This window comes from Lithobates pipiens, unplaced genomic scaffold (genome assembly GCF_037356315.1).
Source record: "Lithobates pipiens isolate NorthernLeopardFrog02 unplaced genomic scaffold, aLitPip1_a1.2 Scaffold_16, whole genome shotgun sequence".
NCBI lineage: Eukaryota > Metazoa > Chordata > Amphibia > Anura > Ranidae > Lithobates > Lithobates pipiens.
The window spans coordinates 594,940,073-594,956,927 of NW_027507748.1; the positions used below are offsets into that span (position 1 = coordinate 594,940,073).

The window sequence follows — 16,855 nt, forward strand, 5'->3', positions numbered from 1 at the left end:
TGGTTGTCCAGGTGGTTTCAGATGGACAGCGGAGACTGACCCTAGGTTTTTCTAAGCCCAATGCAAGATCATCCTTTGTAGTCCGATTAAGGACAAGCATCTTGTTCCTCGTTTGTTTAGACACAAGACTGCTACCATGCTGTCTGAGAGGACCTGCACGTGGTGCCCCTTCAGATCTCTGGCAAATGCTCTTAATGCTTCTCAGATGACCTGCAGTTGGCAGACCTTTGGGACTAAGCTTCCCCCCCCCCCCCCCCCCAACTTCCTTGGGCTATTTTTCACCCCAAACAGGCCCCCCAAGCACTGGCATCTGTAGTGATGCCGACACTGGAAGATCCCACCATAGACCCTTACTAGGTTCTCTTTTCTCCACCACCACAGAGGCCTTCTGGTCCTTGAAGATAGGTGGATAGTCGTGTCTAGGGACACCTATGTCCTCAAAAGGTGAGGTCTGTTGATTTAGCACACAGAGAAGGCTGCATCTACCTTAGGTACCTTGTTCCAGACACAGGTGGGCTCCTCAATGATGGGATCACCTTTTCATGAGATCACTGAAGGGAAACTACTTCAGACTTTTGGGGAAAAAAAAAAAAAAAAAAAGTTCTCTGGTTCTACCCACTCTTAATAAAGTCCACCAGTGCGTTATGAACCAGGAAGCCATCAGCATAACCTTAGCAAAAATAGGATGCCTTCACCAAACACCTATGTGCACCCCACCAGCCAACAGGATTCACAAGACACATTAGGCTGGATCCTGTTTAGAGAGGCGGAACAAATGGACTACCAAATCTGTCCATCACCCCCCCAGCTCCATAGGTACAAGACACCCTTGCGTTTGCCTACCCAAGCTGGTTTGGCTCCACTGCCACATTCCGCTGCATTTATGCTTCGTTCAGAAGTTTCGTGACCACCTGGAGGCTTTCCCCTTAAGCCTGTGGTGCAGCAGAGTGTCTTGTGGCTGGCGCGTTTCAAATAAGGCACCCTAGTTCCACCGTCCACGCTCGCCGCACGACCTGGAACCGGAAGTCCCTGCCCTCCTCCTGTGTTCCACAGGCTGGAATTCAAAGCCTGTACCCGCCCCCCTGCCTGACCCGTGCCAAATTCAATTTGGCCATCAGGCGGGGAATGCCAGCCTGCCCCGGGCTATCTACCCTGTTTCCCTAAAAATAAGACCTAGCATGATTGTCAGTGATGGCTGCAATATAAGCCCTACCCCTCCCAAATAAGCCCTAGTTAAAGTCCTTGTAGGGCTTATTTTCGGGGTAGGGCTTATATTGCAGCAATCAAGACAATCACACTAGATCTTATTATCAGGGGAACTGGGTAGGAGGAGAGCACCGTCAGCTGCGCTCAACCTGACCGGGGGACCCCAGATGTCCATCATCCTGTTTGCCCAGGTACACAGACCTTCCACTTCCCCTGAAACTGGGATAGCCCATGTGAGAAGGAGAGCTCCAATCCAGCCTCCTCCTCAGGTGGAGGAAAAACACAGACTGAGGAATAAGGGACAAGTGCCACCCTTTAAAAGGTCTGATGCATTTCCTGCCTCCAGAGGTGTAGCCTAATCTCTAGTGCTGTCCTGGACAAACTAGAGAAACAGGATTTTTAAAACAGCTTACCTGTAAAATCCTTTTTTTGGATTTACATCAGGGGACACAGCCATAGTACTTACTATGTGGGATGTCCCATAGAAATGTCAACTGAAGGGAGGGAGACAAAAAAGGAGGCCAGAGGACTCTTACTGCAGCCTGCAGAACACTGTACCCAAAGGGAATATCCTCATGACCTTTAGCATGGATTTGATAAAATCTGGTAAACATATGAACTGAAGACCAATTTGCAGCCCTACAGATCTGAGCCATAGAGGCCTGATGATGCACCACCCAAGAGGTACTAATCGTCCTGGTTGAGTATGCTTTAACATAAAAAAGGAGGAATTTTCTTCAAGCCATAAGCTTGAACTATGACTTGACAAATCCATTTGGAAATAGTAGATTTTGATGCTGCCTGTCCCCTTTTGGACCTTGTGGCAGCACAAATAAAACATGTTTTGCAAACATGAGCGATTGCCTTTAAATAGGCTGATCGTTCTTACATCAAGGGAATGTAGTGCCTTTTCTTCCCTAGATAGAGGCTTTGGGAAGAAAGGAGGAAGAAGATCTTGGTTTAAATGAAAACCTGTTACCACTTTTGGTAGGAATTCAGGATGACGTAAAACCACCTTATCCATGATCAAATATGGCTCTTTACAAGACAGAGCCACTAGTTCGATAATCTTGTTGCCTTTCCTTCTGCAAGAGTATCTTGTCAAAAGAACCAAGGGAATTTCTCGTAAAGGCTCAAACGGCTGATTCTGCAAAGCCAATAAGACCAATTTTAAGTCCCAAGGATTTGGAGGTGCCTTGATAGGGGGATTAATCCATGTTACCCCCTGAAGAAAGCTACGCACCAGAGAGTGGGAAGCAAGAGGTTGTTGAAAATACTGACAAGGCTGAGATTTTGCTCTTGATAGTACTCAAGGCCAGCTTAATTTCTAAACCCATTTGCAGGACATCAAAGATCCTACCCATGACATTTTCTGGGGTGTCAACCCCTGGAGCCACAACTTGAAACATGCCTTCCAGACCCTATAGTAAAGGATTCTGGAGGCCGGCTTCCTGGTAGACACTACCGAAGGAGACAACCCACGATCCTTTAGAATGTGGGTCTCAAGAGCCAAACAGTTAAATTTAGCACCTGTAAGGTAGGATGGAATACCAGACCTTGTGCGAGAAGGTCTGGCCATAATAGCAGAGTCCAAGGGACTCCTACCGCCATCTTTATGATCTCGGCAAACCAAGATCTTCTGGGCCACCAGAATTACCTCCTTTTGTTTCTGCGGAGAAGACACAGAAGTAGCAGAACTGGAGGAAATTCATAGATCAGTGAAAACTGATCCCATGGGAAGACTAATGCGTCTGTTCCACATACTAGTGGATCCCTCATTCAACAGTTGTCAACTTTGTGGAATCTGGATGCATACAGGTCTACATCCGGAATAACCCATTTCTGACATATCGCTAGGAAGATGTCGGAGTGAAGAGACCATTCCCCCTGAAACAATTGTTAGCAACTAAAGTAGTCTGCCTTCCAAGTCTATTCCTGGAATGAATATTTCCAATGGGCAAGGATTTTTGTGTTCTGCCCAAGCTAGAACATGATTCACCTCTTTGGGCTGCACGACTTCTTGTGCCCCTGGTGATTGATGTAAGCCAACACTATGGCCTTGTCGGACTGAAACCTTACAGGCCAATCCCATAGTCTGTAAAAACACTAATACACCAACTCTCCCCCTTTCTCCTATGTATCACCATTGCACTACAAAGCTCCCTAAACTCTAAGCCACCACTTTAAAAAAAAAAAAAAAAAAAAAAAAAAATAGGATTGTGTACAATTTTCCTTTAGCAAGTGCTGAAACAAGTGGCGCTAAAAATAGTGTGCATTTCCACCACTAAAACCTATAAATCTAGATCAATGAAAATACTTCACTAAATGTTCAGTGATTCAAAACTAAAAATAAATAATCTTGTGAAATGACGACTCACATAAATGTATTATCTATTAAAACAAAAAACCTTGATGTGTCCCTCCACAGCCAGCAGCAGCTGCACACAGTGCTTTAAAAACTTTCCTCCATGCGTGGCCGGCATCTCACGCCGTTAGGCCCCCCCCCACAGCTAATTACAACCCCCCTCTTTCAAAAGAAAGCATCTTCCCGTGCGAGTGGTGGACTTCAGGTTCCTTGCATATAGCTGATATGGCAGCGGGGGGGGGGGGGGGGGGGGTAAAAACTACCGCTGAGTTGTCACGGGTTTGTCTTTTAAAAAGAAATGCTTTTGGCATACAAGTCCCCCAAAGGAGAAGATTCCAACATTGGGGGCACAGGAGGAGAGCCAGTCCCCCCTTATCTTACTAAGGATCTGCTTGTGGCCGGTGGAGAGGAGAAATGAAGACTTCTGTTAGAGCATTGTTTCCAGCAGCAGGCGGTGAGTGCTCAATACAGCCCCAGTGGTGACAAAGGCATGACAACATAACTCAAAAAAGGAGAAATTAACAAAATCTCCACTTAACCCTGCAGTGAGTAAAAGTATCTAAAATAAACCAAATCTTCACCCTTCATGGTGGGTTCCAAAACCTTCAGAACAGGGGAACCGAGAGGTTACCCACAATCCTGGACCTGCAACAGCACTCTGCCAGTAAAAAAACATTATGGCCTTACTAACAAAAAGTACTGGATCCCAGGGTCCAGCTTTCTAAAAAGAAGCATTCGCAAGCAAAACCTTGTTTCTTTGGACACAAGGCCCGGGTACCATTCCTTAAGCCATTAAATGACACTCTGAACGGATCCGGTCAGCATTGCTAGCCCTAGCAAGGATTGCTTCCAGTGGAGCACAGCACATCTTTACTTGTGATCAACACCTTAGACACAGGGAAAAAAAAAAAAAACAATAAAACTGACTGCTCCCAGTAGGGGGAGATTAGATAGATTAGATAGATAAGATAGATAGATTAGATAGATAGATTAGATAGATAGATTAGATAGATAGATAGATTAGATAGATAGATTAGATAGATAGATTAGATAGATAGAATAGATAGATAGATAGATAGATATGGAGAAAACTTCTTGCCTTAGGGTGTGCCAGTGTCCATCACCTATCAGTGGCCCTATAACCCACATAGTAAGTACTGTGGCTGTGTGTCCAATATATAAAAAGAAAAAAACGCACTGGTTCCTGTACCTCAGAACAGCGCTTAGGAGAAAAGAAAAAACAGAGGCTACAAAAAATGGCTGATGGGCACCCTGTATAAGGGACAATCACAGGGAAAATAGCCACCAACCATGCTTCTACAGAGACTCACAGAAAATGTCTGACAAGTAACTGTCCACAGAATGACCGGAGATAATGGCGGCAGACAGCGCTATAGCAGCAGCACATACAGAGCCCACAGACACCAGCAGAGACCAGGCAGCCCAGGGACAGACAGCGCAGCCCCAATCCAGGATCAGAGCCCCCCCCAGAGGACCCCTGGCTCAGGAACACTGCTCAGCAGCCCTGTCATGTAGCATCCCCCATGGGGGGTAAAGTAGGGACAGGGAGGAGAGGGACCCCCTAATTGACCTCCCAGGCAATGCCCAGCTGCTCAATCCCACAGAGGCAGGAAGAGCTGTACTTACCATCCGGACGAGCTGGGGACATCCCATCACAGACCCACACCGAGCAGTATGGGGTGGCTGCTGGCCACGGCACACTGACAAAGACAATGGTAGTCCGGTCATGTGTGCCCCAGAGCATTGTGCTCACTGGCCACCCCTGGAGCCTGAGGGATCATGTTGTGGCCGACCCAGCACATAGCTAGGGTCTGCACATGCTTGATGGCCCGGCTTGGGAGACTACAAGGATCTATATTATCCAGCCTGTCACCCAGTCTGCTGTTGATAGATCACAGGATCTTAAAATCTTGCATGAAAAAGGCAAAAATCCCCAGACCTGATGGTCCAGGCAGGGAGCTCAAGTCCTTCACTAGGCAGAAGAAAAAAAAACTGAGCTGCAGGAAGCCAGCTGAGGGGTTATTCCAGAGGAAATGTCCCCTGGGCAGAACTGTAAAGTTCTGTTTTCACATATATTACATGTTCTACCTAGTCCTCTCCTGAAGGTGGCATAATAACCCTACAGTTAAGATTACTGGAGCTGTGTCCATCAATTAACAAAAGAGAAAATTTGTTACCTAAATGCAATGCAAATTCAAAAACAATGGGGGGGGGGGGGGGGGGGGGTGTAAAATGTTCCACTTGCTCATCTTTTCTTCAGTATGAGATATTGTCCTGTAGAGGGAAAAGCAAGAAACTCAATTTATAATAATAAAAATAATGCAAGTGAGGGGAGATTTACTATAAATGTATGAAACCTTCTCCAGTACGCTGTCATTTCAGCCATCAAAAGAGATCCAGTTTAAACTTAGCCAGATTCAGAGGCACCTGAATGGTTGTTTGTACCACATCTTTACATTGACATAATAGAACTCATGTTTAAGAAATAAGGTGCCTTTAGTTAACACTGACTATACACTGGAGTGAAAGTACCTGAAGACTTATTTTGGAGGAATCCTTCCTTGAAAATCTCAGCTACCCAGGCCTGAAGTTCAGGGTCTTCCTTGACCATCTCATCACTTGTATAATAGTAATTAATTATGTTGGACACAAAACTGAAAAGAAAAACAATTACTTACTTTCAGGGAGATGTACATGAAAGCCAAACAGTTACAAACGAATGCAGAATTGTATTCATTAATACTTTAATAAAAGCAGTGTAAGATTTTGAACTGGTATCAGCCACTTGTGTTTCATTGTACAGTAGAGTTTTTGCTGGGGGAGGGAGAGGCATTATAAGGGAAAATTCATGCCACAGTGCCCATATGCTAACCACCAAAAGTGACAAAGATGATCGAAGAAAAAATATTTATAATCTACACACACTAAGTTTGCCGCTTCTGTTCTATCACAGGCTGGGACAAATGCAGCAAAGAAAAACAGGCCTTTCATACTGCCAGACAGGGCTATGCTATGTGGCAAAGCTGTCTAAATTTTAATACTGAATGGACAAATCCTTTGGCATTTAAAACCACTCCCAGCAATGTATTATCTAGGGAGACAGTACAGTTACAATAGACTAAAGAGTTATGAGGGTCCTGCTCATTAAAACATACAATCTAGGGAGGAGCAAGTGGTACAAAATGTAATAACTGGGGGATAAGCGGATGGAACAGTTCAGTTGTAGGCTTAAGCTTCCCTGAAGAGATGAGTTTAAAGGTTGTCTATAAGTGGCCAGAGTGGGAGATAGCCAGACAGATTGAGGTAGGCAAGCCTCTGGAGACAAGCATATATGAGGAGGCGGCAAGAGTTAGAGGGCAGGAGGTGCAGAAAGGAAGGTTTGGGCAATATTTGCAGACAAAATCGGGGATGTAGCTTGGGGCAGAGTTGTAAATGGCTTTGTATGTTGCAATTAGCATTTTGAAATGGAAGCAATTGGAAGCCAGTTTAGGGAATGGCAGAGAGGGATGGCGGACACCGAGTCATTAGTAAGGTAGGCAAGTTTAGCAGCAGCAGCATTCATGATAGACTGAAGAGGGAAGAGCCCATGAAGAGGTAGGCCTGTGAGAAGGGTGTTGCAAAAGTCAAGATGAGATAGCAAGGTAGTGAATGAGTAGCTTGGTGGTTTTAGTTAAAGGGGTGAATTGTAAAGATGTTAAGGAGGTGAATCTACAAGCTTTTGGACTGCAATTTGGGACAGAAAAGGTCAGATCATAGGCTAGCATTACACCAATACTCCGACGTGGGGAGAGGGACCGATAGTTGTATTACTAATCTTGATGGAAAAGTCAGGGGGAAGTGCACAAGCAGAGTGGAAATTTTACAAGTGCGGTGTTAGAAAGATTTAGATTTAGGAAGCGGTGCTACATCTATGTTATCCATGTTAATATATCAGTTAATGTGAGGAAATTGAAGGAGTGATCTGAAGAGTAGAGATAGATACATTTGGGTGTCATCTGTTTAGAGATGGCATTGGAAGCTGTTGTGGGAGTTTCACATGACAAAGATGTACGAAGAGAAGGGGGGCCCAAGAACAGAGCCTTGGGAGACCCCCTATGGAAAGAGTAAGTGGAGAGAAGCAGACAGTTATAGGTAACACTGGAGCGCTATGATAGAGGGAAAAGCAGAATCTTGGAGGCCAAGAAAGGAGTTTGACAAGGAGTGGGTGGTCAATAGTATTAAAGGCTGCAGAGAGGTCTAGTAATGAGTATGGAGCAATGGCCATTGGTTTTAAAAGTTTATAAATGAGTTTTAGTAGGGCAGTTACTGTGGATTGCTGAAAGCAAGAAGGTAGTTTTCAGTGAGGTAGGACCGCAGATGGTTGTAGACTAAGCATTCTTGTCTTTGAATATGGAAGATTTTTACCTTTCCATAGCTGCCCAGATCTTCATGCCATCATCTCTATACAAGTAGTTGGGAATGTGCTCCATTCCTCTTCCCTTTATATCATCAGGAAGACAAAGCCTGCTATAGGTCAGCTCAGCCATTGCTTTCTTTATAATTACTGGGATCCCTCCTTTCCCAGTCACCGAAGCCTTGAGGGGGGGGGGGAATACAGAAAAACCAAATATGTAAAAATATCGTCATGTAATGAAAATAAGAGTAATGAAAAGGAGATTAAACACACACCACTTTCAGGGCAATAGGAGTACCTGAAGACAAATGTACTTAAAGTGGAACTTTAATGACAGAAATTGTCCGATATTTCTCTTCTGCATTAAAATTGCTTACCTAGGGGGCATGGCCTGGCACCGGAGGAAGATGGCAGCTTACAACGAGAGCTCCGCCGCCCAGACCTCCTAATTCGCTTCTGTCAGAGGGAAGAGCCTTCCTCTCTACCAGAGAAAATGACTGGGAGAAGCTCCTCCACCTCCCGGTCGGCGCAGGACCAGTCCACGCAGCTCAGCCGCAACATTCCGGCGATGTTTCGCTCACAAGCGGCGGACGTGCAGGCCGCATCCCAGACCCCGTACCACAGTATGTCTGCTACCCCGCCGGACTTCCAGGGAACCTCCGCAGCGGCAGGTACACACCACTCGCACACCCCTCCCCCTCTGAATCTGGCGGACTTGCATTTGGTGGCCACAGACATCAAGAACACCCTGTTTGCAGCCATATCGGACCTCAGATCAGACATCAGGGCAGTGGCTTCTAGGGTGGAGCGGGTGGAGGCCGCAGCCATGACACATGGAGCAGCCATACAGCAAGTGCAGCAGGTCTCCAGTGTGCACACCCAGCATCTCATGGACATGCATAGACACATGGAAGACCTGGATAACAGGGGGCGCAGGCGTAACCTACGTGTGCGAGGCATCCCTGAAACAGTGGAAGGTCCCCAATTACAGGCTGCAATTTGGGCTATTTTTAACACGCTGCTGGGTAGGTCTCCAGATGCCCCAGTGGAGATGGAGCGGTGCCACAGAGCGCTGAGGCCCAGGGGTAGGGACACAGACCCCTCCTAGAGATGCGGTGTGCTGTCTAGTGAGCTTTACTCAAAAAAGACATACTGAGGCTCGCACGCAACCATGATCGCCAGGAATACGAAGGGGCGCGCATACAGTTGTTCCAGGACCTATCAGCCATCACGCTACAGCACAGACGAGACCTCAGACCACTGCTGCAAGTCCTGCGAGACCGACGTATCCCTTACAGGTGGAAGTTTCCATTTTGCCTACAAGCCTCAGCAGGAAATCGCACAGCCCACCTGAGAGTCCCGGCTGACTTGAAGCCTTTCTGCGATACCCTGGGCATCCCATTTGTGGAGGTTCCGGATTGGTACAGCGCCTTCTTGCAACCGGATCCCTGGATACCTACCCAGCCTGACTACACCGCGATCGCACAGACACCGGCCAAGGAGGAGGAATTCTACTGCTTCTCCACATAGGAGTCGTGGAGACATGGAAACGGAAGACAGTCCGCAGGACTCCCCCTCATCTGTCCGTCGCAGAACCGACCAGTGACTGGGTACTTGGGTGGGTGAGTAGTTTCATGCCACCCCTTTGTTGTTATCCTGATCAGTGAACTTGCATGCATGCCTAACCATCCAAGAGGGCCTTCTGGACTGTGTTCTCTCAGGTGATCTATTTGGGACGTGAACTGGTAAGAACGCACAAATTTCTTAGGCTGAGACCACAGCAGAAGCGGACTGTACGTACTTTCCCCCAGGCTTGGGGTTGAGAACTGCCACATTCCACTCCGAATATCAGGGCGTCTAAGGGACTTAATGCATATAATAGATAGGCAGGGCCCCTGGCTTTTAGGCTTGATCTTAAGTACGCTTGGGGGGGAGGTGAGTAACCCCTCTCTGGTGGGGGACCACATTTCTTCCGCCAGTAGACTGACAACTGCTGATAGTGAGTGCTCATTCTACATGCCAGCGAGTGCCTTCCCTGGATGATAGAGGGTTCTAGCTATGCTCCTCCAGCTGAGTTCATGGGTAAACCTGCCTACACAGAGACACGTGCCCTATACTTCTCCCTTCAGTCCTGGCATCCGGCTTCTGCTTTTTGGGATTGACGCTTATGATCGCTATCCTTTATAGGGACCATTGGCGGCCCTCGCCATCGGCGGCCACCATCACCTTTACATGCCTGCCGATCGGGATGGTTGCAAGGGTTAGCTAGTTGACCTGGTTATCTTTTTCAATATGTTTATGTTCCCCGCTAGGGACTGGTTTGTGTTCGGTTTAAAATGTGATGTCTGGTCATTTACACATGTTTATCTTTGGGGACCGGAATTTCTTGGGCACTGCTTATTGAGTTTTTGCCGAGACATCTCGGTAACCGCCTAGTTCTCGGTCATGAGGGAGCCTCGCTGTAGACTGCAGTGTTTCACACTTCCAATCTGCCCCTTCAAGTGACTAGCTTCTGGTCCGGCAGTTTCGCAATCTCTACTGGGGCCGGTGACGCGGAAGGTTCTGCATCGCTGCTCTTCATAGACCGAGGACACCGGGTTTGGGACCTTATAACTTTGTTCCCTTATCATAAGGTTTACTGTTTGTTCAATTTTAGATACGGGTTACATTTAAATCTGGGATGTAGAAAATAAAAATTTTTGCCTGCGGGTGCAATCTCTCTCCTTATATTAGGGGTACAGGCAGGTACATGGTCCTATTGGAGCCTGGTGGAGGGGCCGAGTGGAGTCGAGTGCTTTCCAGCAGTCCTAACCTTCCAAAGGGGAGGTTCTTCCTATACTATATGAGCCAGGTAGGGAGTCACCTGGGTGGGGATAGCTGTGTGACTCTCTAGTGTTAGGCTTCATTCTCACATCAAGGAGGCGGTTTCCCCTCTTGAACATACCCGGAAAAAGTTACCCTGTTTTCTTTACTTTTATCACGGAGCGAATAGGTGGGGTAGCAGGCCTATACCCACCTCTGGTTGTCCTATCCCTCGGGATACCCCTAGGGTACAAGCAGTGCGTTAGGTGGCGGCCCCAGCTGGGACCCCCACTGGTGATTACTAGATAGCGGTTCCCCCCTTCTGGTAGGGGTTCCCATTCCCCTTGTTTTAATTTGACTCTTAATTCCCCTCATTCTCTCCCCCCTCCACCCTAGTTTACTCCTCCTCTTCCCCACTTTCTCTATCCTCCCCCCCCCCCTTTTTTTTTTCTCTCTTCCCTTTCTTTCCTCTTCTTTCCCTTCCTCCAGATTCGCCCTCTCAGTCTCGCTGTTGCGGGGCTTGGGTAGGGACGTATATTAGGCTAGCGGCATGACTATTGTCCCCTGCTCACGCCTTTCATCTGCCTCAGACAATGTCATCCATAAAGCATATCTCAGCTCCTCCATCGCTCAAAGTTTTCTCCCTGAATGCTAAGGGACTCAATGTACCGGAAAAACAGCAGTGTCCTGGCGGAAGCCCATAGACATAGGGCGCAAATTCTTTTCTTTCAAGAAACGCATTTCAAAACTGGTTCAGTTCCGCTTGTCGGACAAGCGTTTCGACAGTATTCCATGCAACCTCCCGACTCCAAAGCTAAGGGTGTCTCCATCTTAATAGCCAAATCTCTCCCGTTTATTCTGACTGATCAACTAGTTGACCCTGAAGGCAGGTACCTTTTTCTGAAAGGAACCTGGAAGGACAAACCTGTAACATTGGCGAATGTGTACTGTCCCAATACTAATAGAATTCCATTTCTGAAAAACACACTATTGAAACTCACAACTTTCCAGGCAGGCCTCCTTATTCTAGGGGGAGATTTCAACCTAGCGCTAGATCCCCTGCTAGATACCTCGACAGGGACGTCATCGCTCCCTTACTCGGCGTTGCGACAAGTCAAACTTCAACTTGCATCTCTCGCACTTCACGATACCTGGCGTACGCTTCACCCAGTGAGAAGGGCTACACCTTTTCCCACCCACACAATCGTTACGAGGCTGGACTACCTTTTCATACGGCAGACTGATTTATCCCACCTGGCTAGCGCATCCATAGAAGCTATGACACTCTCCGACCATCATCCCATCACGCTGACTTTACAATTCCCACAGAGGGAGAGACTGACAAGAATGTAGAGGCTGGACGCGTCCACCTTGGCAGACTCCGTGGATTCAGCTCGCATTGAACAGGCCATACGGGACTACTTTGCCACGAATGATAAGCCGGATGTGTCTCCCATGGTGCAATGGGAGGCCCATAAGTGCGTGATTCGGGGACACCTTCTGGCGATTGCAGCTAGGAAGAAAAGGGAACATCAGGAGCTGATAAAGACCCTTACCCAGGAGATTACCAATTTAGAATTGCAGCACAAATGTACTAGGGCCACTCAAGTGGCACAGCAATTGGCTGATGCACGGGCTCAATTGGTGGAGGAACTTTTTAGGCGGGCGCGTAAACGTCATATGCTATCGCAGAAGTTGTTTTACGAACAAGACAACAAACCTGGGAAGTTACTGGCACGTTGCTTGCAGAAGCGCACCCTAGCCTCTACGGTACACCATTTGACAGACAGTTCGGGACGCTCCTTCTCAAAAAATGAAGATATTGCGCAGGTCGTTTGTGACCCCGCGGAGGATAGGGCGCACTCGACGTTAATCGGGGAGTTTTTAGACAAATATAGCCCTAAAGCGTTGTCGGCTGACGATCGCGTTGGCCTGGAGGCTCCTCTGTCCTCCGAGGAATAGGAGACTGCCTTGAAGTCGATAAAGCCGGGTAAAAGCCCGGGCAGCTTCACGGTACCATACTACAAAAACTATGCGGCTCTACTGGCGCCACTATTTCTTAAAGCCTTTAACACATTAGCCAAGACCCCCCCCCCCAACCACCGGATACGCTTTTAGAAGCGTACATCACAGTGTTACCCAAAGACGGCAAGGACCCCACGGATGTTATGAATTATCGGCCAATTTCACTTTTAAACGTAGATCTTAAGCAGTTTGCGAAAATTATAGCAAACCGTCTGGCGTTTTACATTCCTGCCTGGGTGGGGAAGGATCAAGTGGGCTTTGTGCGGGGGAGGGAAGCGAGGGACAACACGATCAAGGCCTTAAATCTCCATCATTGGCTGACTTCCACCCAACAGGAGGGTTTCTTTCTAGCAATGAATGCGGAGAAGGCGTTCGACAGGGTGGCCTGGGACTACTTGCAGGCGGTGCTGCGGGCCCTGGGCCTGGGCAGCACCATGTGTGCCTTCATTGGGGCTTTATATTCCAACCCCAGGGCCAGGGTCAAGGTTAGCGGCCACCTGTCGGACACCTTCCCCATCCATAATGGCACTAGACAAGGGTGCCCTCTTTCTCCCCTCCTGTACATCCTCACCCTGGAACCCCTTTTGCGTTGCATTAGGCATAACCCGGACATTAAGGGCATCAGGGTGCGCCATAAGGAATACAAGATCGCGGCCTTCGCGGACGATATCTTGCTTTTCCTCACGTCCCCATTAACGTCTCTACCAAATTTGATGCCAATATTGGAGCAATTTAAACGCATAGCCAACCTAAAAATTAATTACTCCAAATCGTTTGCGCTGAATGTCTCCCTGCCACATTGTCTTGCCCAGCAATGCCAAGCCAACTTTCCTTTTAAATGGAACTCAGATGCCATCACATACCTTGGTATACAATTGCCTGGTAAGCCAAGTTCCCTTTATGAAAATAACTTTCTCCCTGAACTAAAAAATATACAACAGGAGCTACAGAGGTGGGATGTCCCGACTATCGTGGTTTGGGCGAGCAGCTGCTCTTAAAATGACTGTTCTTCCACGACTTCTCTATAAAATGCAAACAATCCCAATACGTCTACCGCCAGCTTTTTTCACAGCCTTTAAAAGATTGTAGATCCTTCCTCTGGGGCTCCAAAACACCTCGTATCGGGTGGGCGACTCTGGTTTTACCTAAAGCCAAGGGAGGAATTGGCCTGCCAGACCTTAAACGATATTACTGGGCAGTACACATGACCAGGGTAGTTGACTGGAAGATCCATTCGCGCTGCAAAGACTGGCTAGAACTAGAAAGCTCATTGTAGGCCAAAACTTGCAAGCGCTTCCCTGGAGTAATAAACGACCCAATGGACCTCAGCTCTCTGCGCACCCTCTTGTTGGGGCGACTTTGCAAGAATTTACCAGGAGAGCCCGATCACCCCTATTAGGGGTAAAAAATAGAAAACATGTAAACTGCGCTAGGATAAATAGTGTGAAATTGACAAAACTAACAAAAATAGGCAGCAGCAATAAATGTGATATGACACCCAACAGTAATAAAGAATATACAAAGCCGCGCCAACCCTTCCCTACATATATAATATAAATTAAAAACTAGTACAGTTAAGTAATAGATTTCAAAAAAATGTGAAGGTGACCAAAAAAAGCCAAAAATGGCATAAACTAAAAATACAAAGTCCAATTTAAGAAAAGTTCACAGGTGAATCCAAATGACGGACATAAGTGTTCTTAAATGACAGCACCACAGTGGTTCAACACTTTCCTAGGCGCGTGGAATACCCGTCACCATATATTGAATGCGCTTACCAGAAGATATATGGAATGAAGCATATATAAATGATAAATGGATGACGTCCAAGTTAACTTTCCTCAGCTGGGTCAGCACTCAATCCCTTAGCGGTGATTCCAAGGTAATAATCTGTTCAGTGGTCTCGATATGAAACACTCAGAGGCCCACAGAAGAAAAAGGGACTTGAGTCTTGCTACAAAGATACCATGTAAAGTCCAATTACTAGGGGAAGGGAGACTATTTCTGTGACGCACAAAAATTCCCAGAATCCTTCTGTGAAGCAGGTTCAAGTTCTCTCCACACTGCGCACACGTATCCTGCGCCCGGAACCTTTCTGACAAGACAGAAAGGTTCCGGGCGCAGGATACGTGTGCGCAGTGTGGAGAGAACTTGAACCTGCTTCACAGAAGGATTCTGGGAATTTTTGTGCGTCACAGAAATAGAGTCTCCCTTCCACTAGTAATTGGACTTTACATGGTATCTTTGTAGCAAGACTCAAGTCCCTTTTTCTTCTGTGGGCCTCTGAGTGTTTCATATCGAGACCACTGAACAGATTATTACCTTGGAATCACCTATTAGGGGTAACCCTGACTTCCCCCCCCGGGATTATCTGCCAGTTTTTTAGCTCGTGAATGGCCATTTGCGGAGATGGTAGCGAAACAGTTCTTTCAGAGGGGCAGGTTTTTGAGTCATCATGACTTGGCCAAGCTGTCATACACAAATGCGTTCCCGTATTGGTCCTATATGCAGCTGAAGCATTTCTTAGATGAGCCAGGGAGGAGACCGGGATACTTGACAAAGCCCACTGTATTTGAGGCCCTGTGCTCCAGCACGACTCCCCAGAATCATGTGATCTCGGCTTTGTATGCTTCTATGTTTGGGACTCAGCATTCTGGCAGGAGCTCGGATCGGGTCTTCTGGGGGTCCGTGCTGGATCAGGAGATTACGGATGGAGAGTGGGACCGTATACATTTATACATTCACAAGGGGTCCCTAAATGTAAACACAGGAAAATGGATACAAACTAAAGATGAGATGGTACAAAACCCCAGATTTGCTTCATAGAATCTTTCCGACAGTCTGATCAATGTTGGCGATGTGGTCAGGAGTCAGGTACCCTTCACATATGGTGGGGCTGCCCTTTGATTCAGCCTTACTGGAGGGAAGTCCATAAGGTAATCACTGAGATTTCACCCTTGGCTTTGGAGTTCACCCCAGCACAATATTTACTACACATATCCAACATTCCCCAGGAGAAATATTTTAAATCTTTGGCGATGCATATGACCAATGCTGCTAGGCTTTGTATTCCGGTACTTTGGAGATCCATGTCCCCCCCCTCGATTAAAAGCTGGTTTCCTCGCAAAATTGCTTACCTACCTTTCAATCACTGTACACTGAGGTAAGAAGGCATGACCAATTAAAACAGCCAGAATTGATACCCAGAAGCCACCGGGCTGAAGAAGTCCATGTCCAGCAGGAAGCTCTGGGAGGTCACAGTGCTGGAGTATAGGCAAGTATAGTTCTGCTTTAAGGAACTCCTGGACCAGTACCAAGAGCAGCACTAAAGCACAACATATGCCATTTGTTTTCCCAGTTAGTCTTTGGGGTTTGCTTTGGAGGAATCACTGGACATTTGCAAAAAGATTCAGATTTTTGTTGATTACATGATCTGTTTACTTAGTAAAAATATGTAGCGATTTTACTATAAGACCTTATTAAATCTCTAAAAATCTATATAAAAAGTAATCTTTACTATAACTGGTTCTATTAAAGGGGTTGTAAAGGCTTGTATTTTTCTACCTTAATGCATCCTATGCACCAAGGTGAAAAAACACCTGGCAGTCACTGGCCCCCTATACCTCCCCGTTTTATTTACCTGAGCACCTTCTTTGGCAGGGACGCACAGTCCTACTCTCCAGAGCACCAGCTAGGATTGGATCTATAGCAGCACAGCCATTGGATCCCACTGCACTCAATCAGGGCCGAGTCATATATTTGGCTTCCATTAATGCCGAATGAATGATTCAGGAGCGTACCCCAAAGGTAGCCCCCTCGGGAGAGTGCTTCTCCTAGGGGGGTCATCTAATGTGTGGAGGATCTGCAAGAGCCACTGAGGGAGCCCATTAGATGTTTGGGCCATTGTGCAAAACTAGCTGCACAGTGGAGGAAAGTATGATGTGTTTTTTTTTTTTTTAAACAAAGCTTTAGTATCACTTTAAGAGATCATACTGTGGTTCATTGATATTTGTAATCTGCCTGTACTTTAGGCATTTTGTTTA

The 16,855-nt window shown here is 46.9% G+C and overlaps 1 protein-coding gene across 1 annotated transcript in view; it reads right to left on the reverse strand.

The window, feature by feature from the left end:
* The window catches only part of LOC143983848 (polyunsaturated fatty acid lipoxygenase ALOX15B-like), a 114,675-nt gene that overhangs the window by 18,320 nt on the left and 79,500 nt on the right, over positions 1–16,855 (reverse strand). Inside the window, exons 10-11 of the mRNA XM_077483948.1 lie at positions 7,997–8,166; positions 6,125–6,246 (exon numbers count right to left, since the gene is read on the reverse strand). Of these exons, the coding sequence (XP_077340074.1) occupies positions 6,125–6,246; positions 7,997–8,166 (292 nt within the window). The remainder of the gene's footprint in view (positions 1–6,124; positions 6,247–7,996; positions 8,167–16,855) is intronic.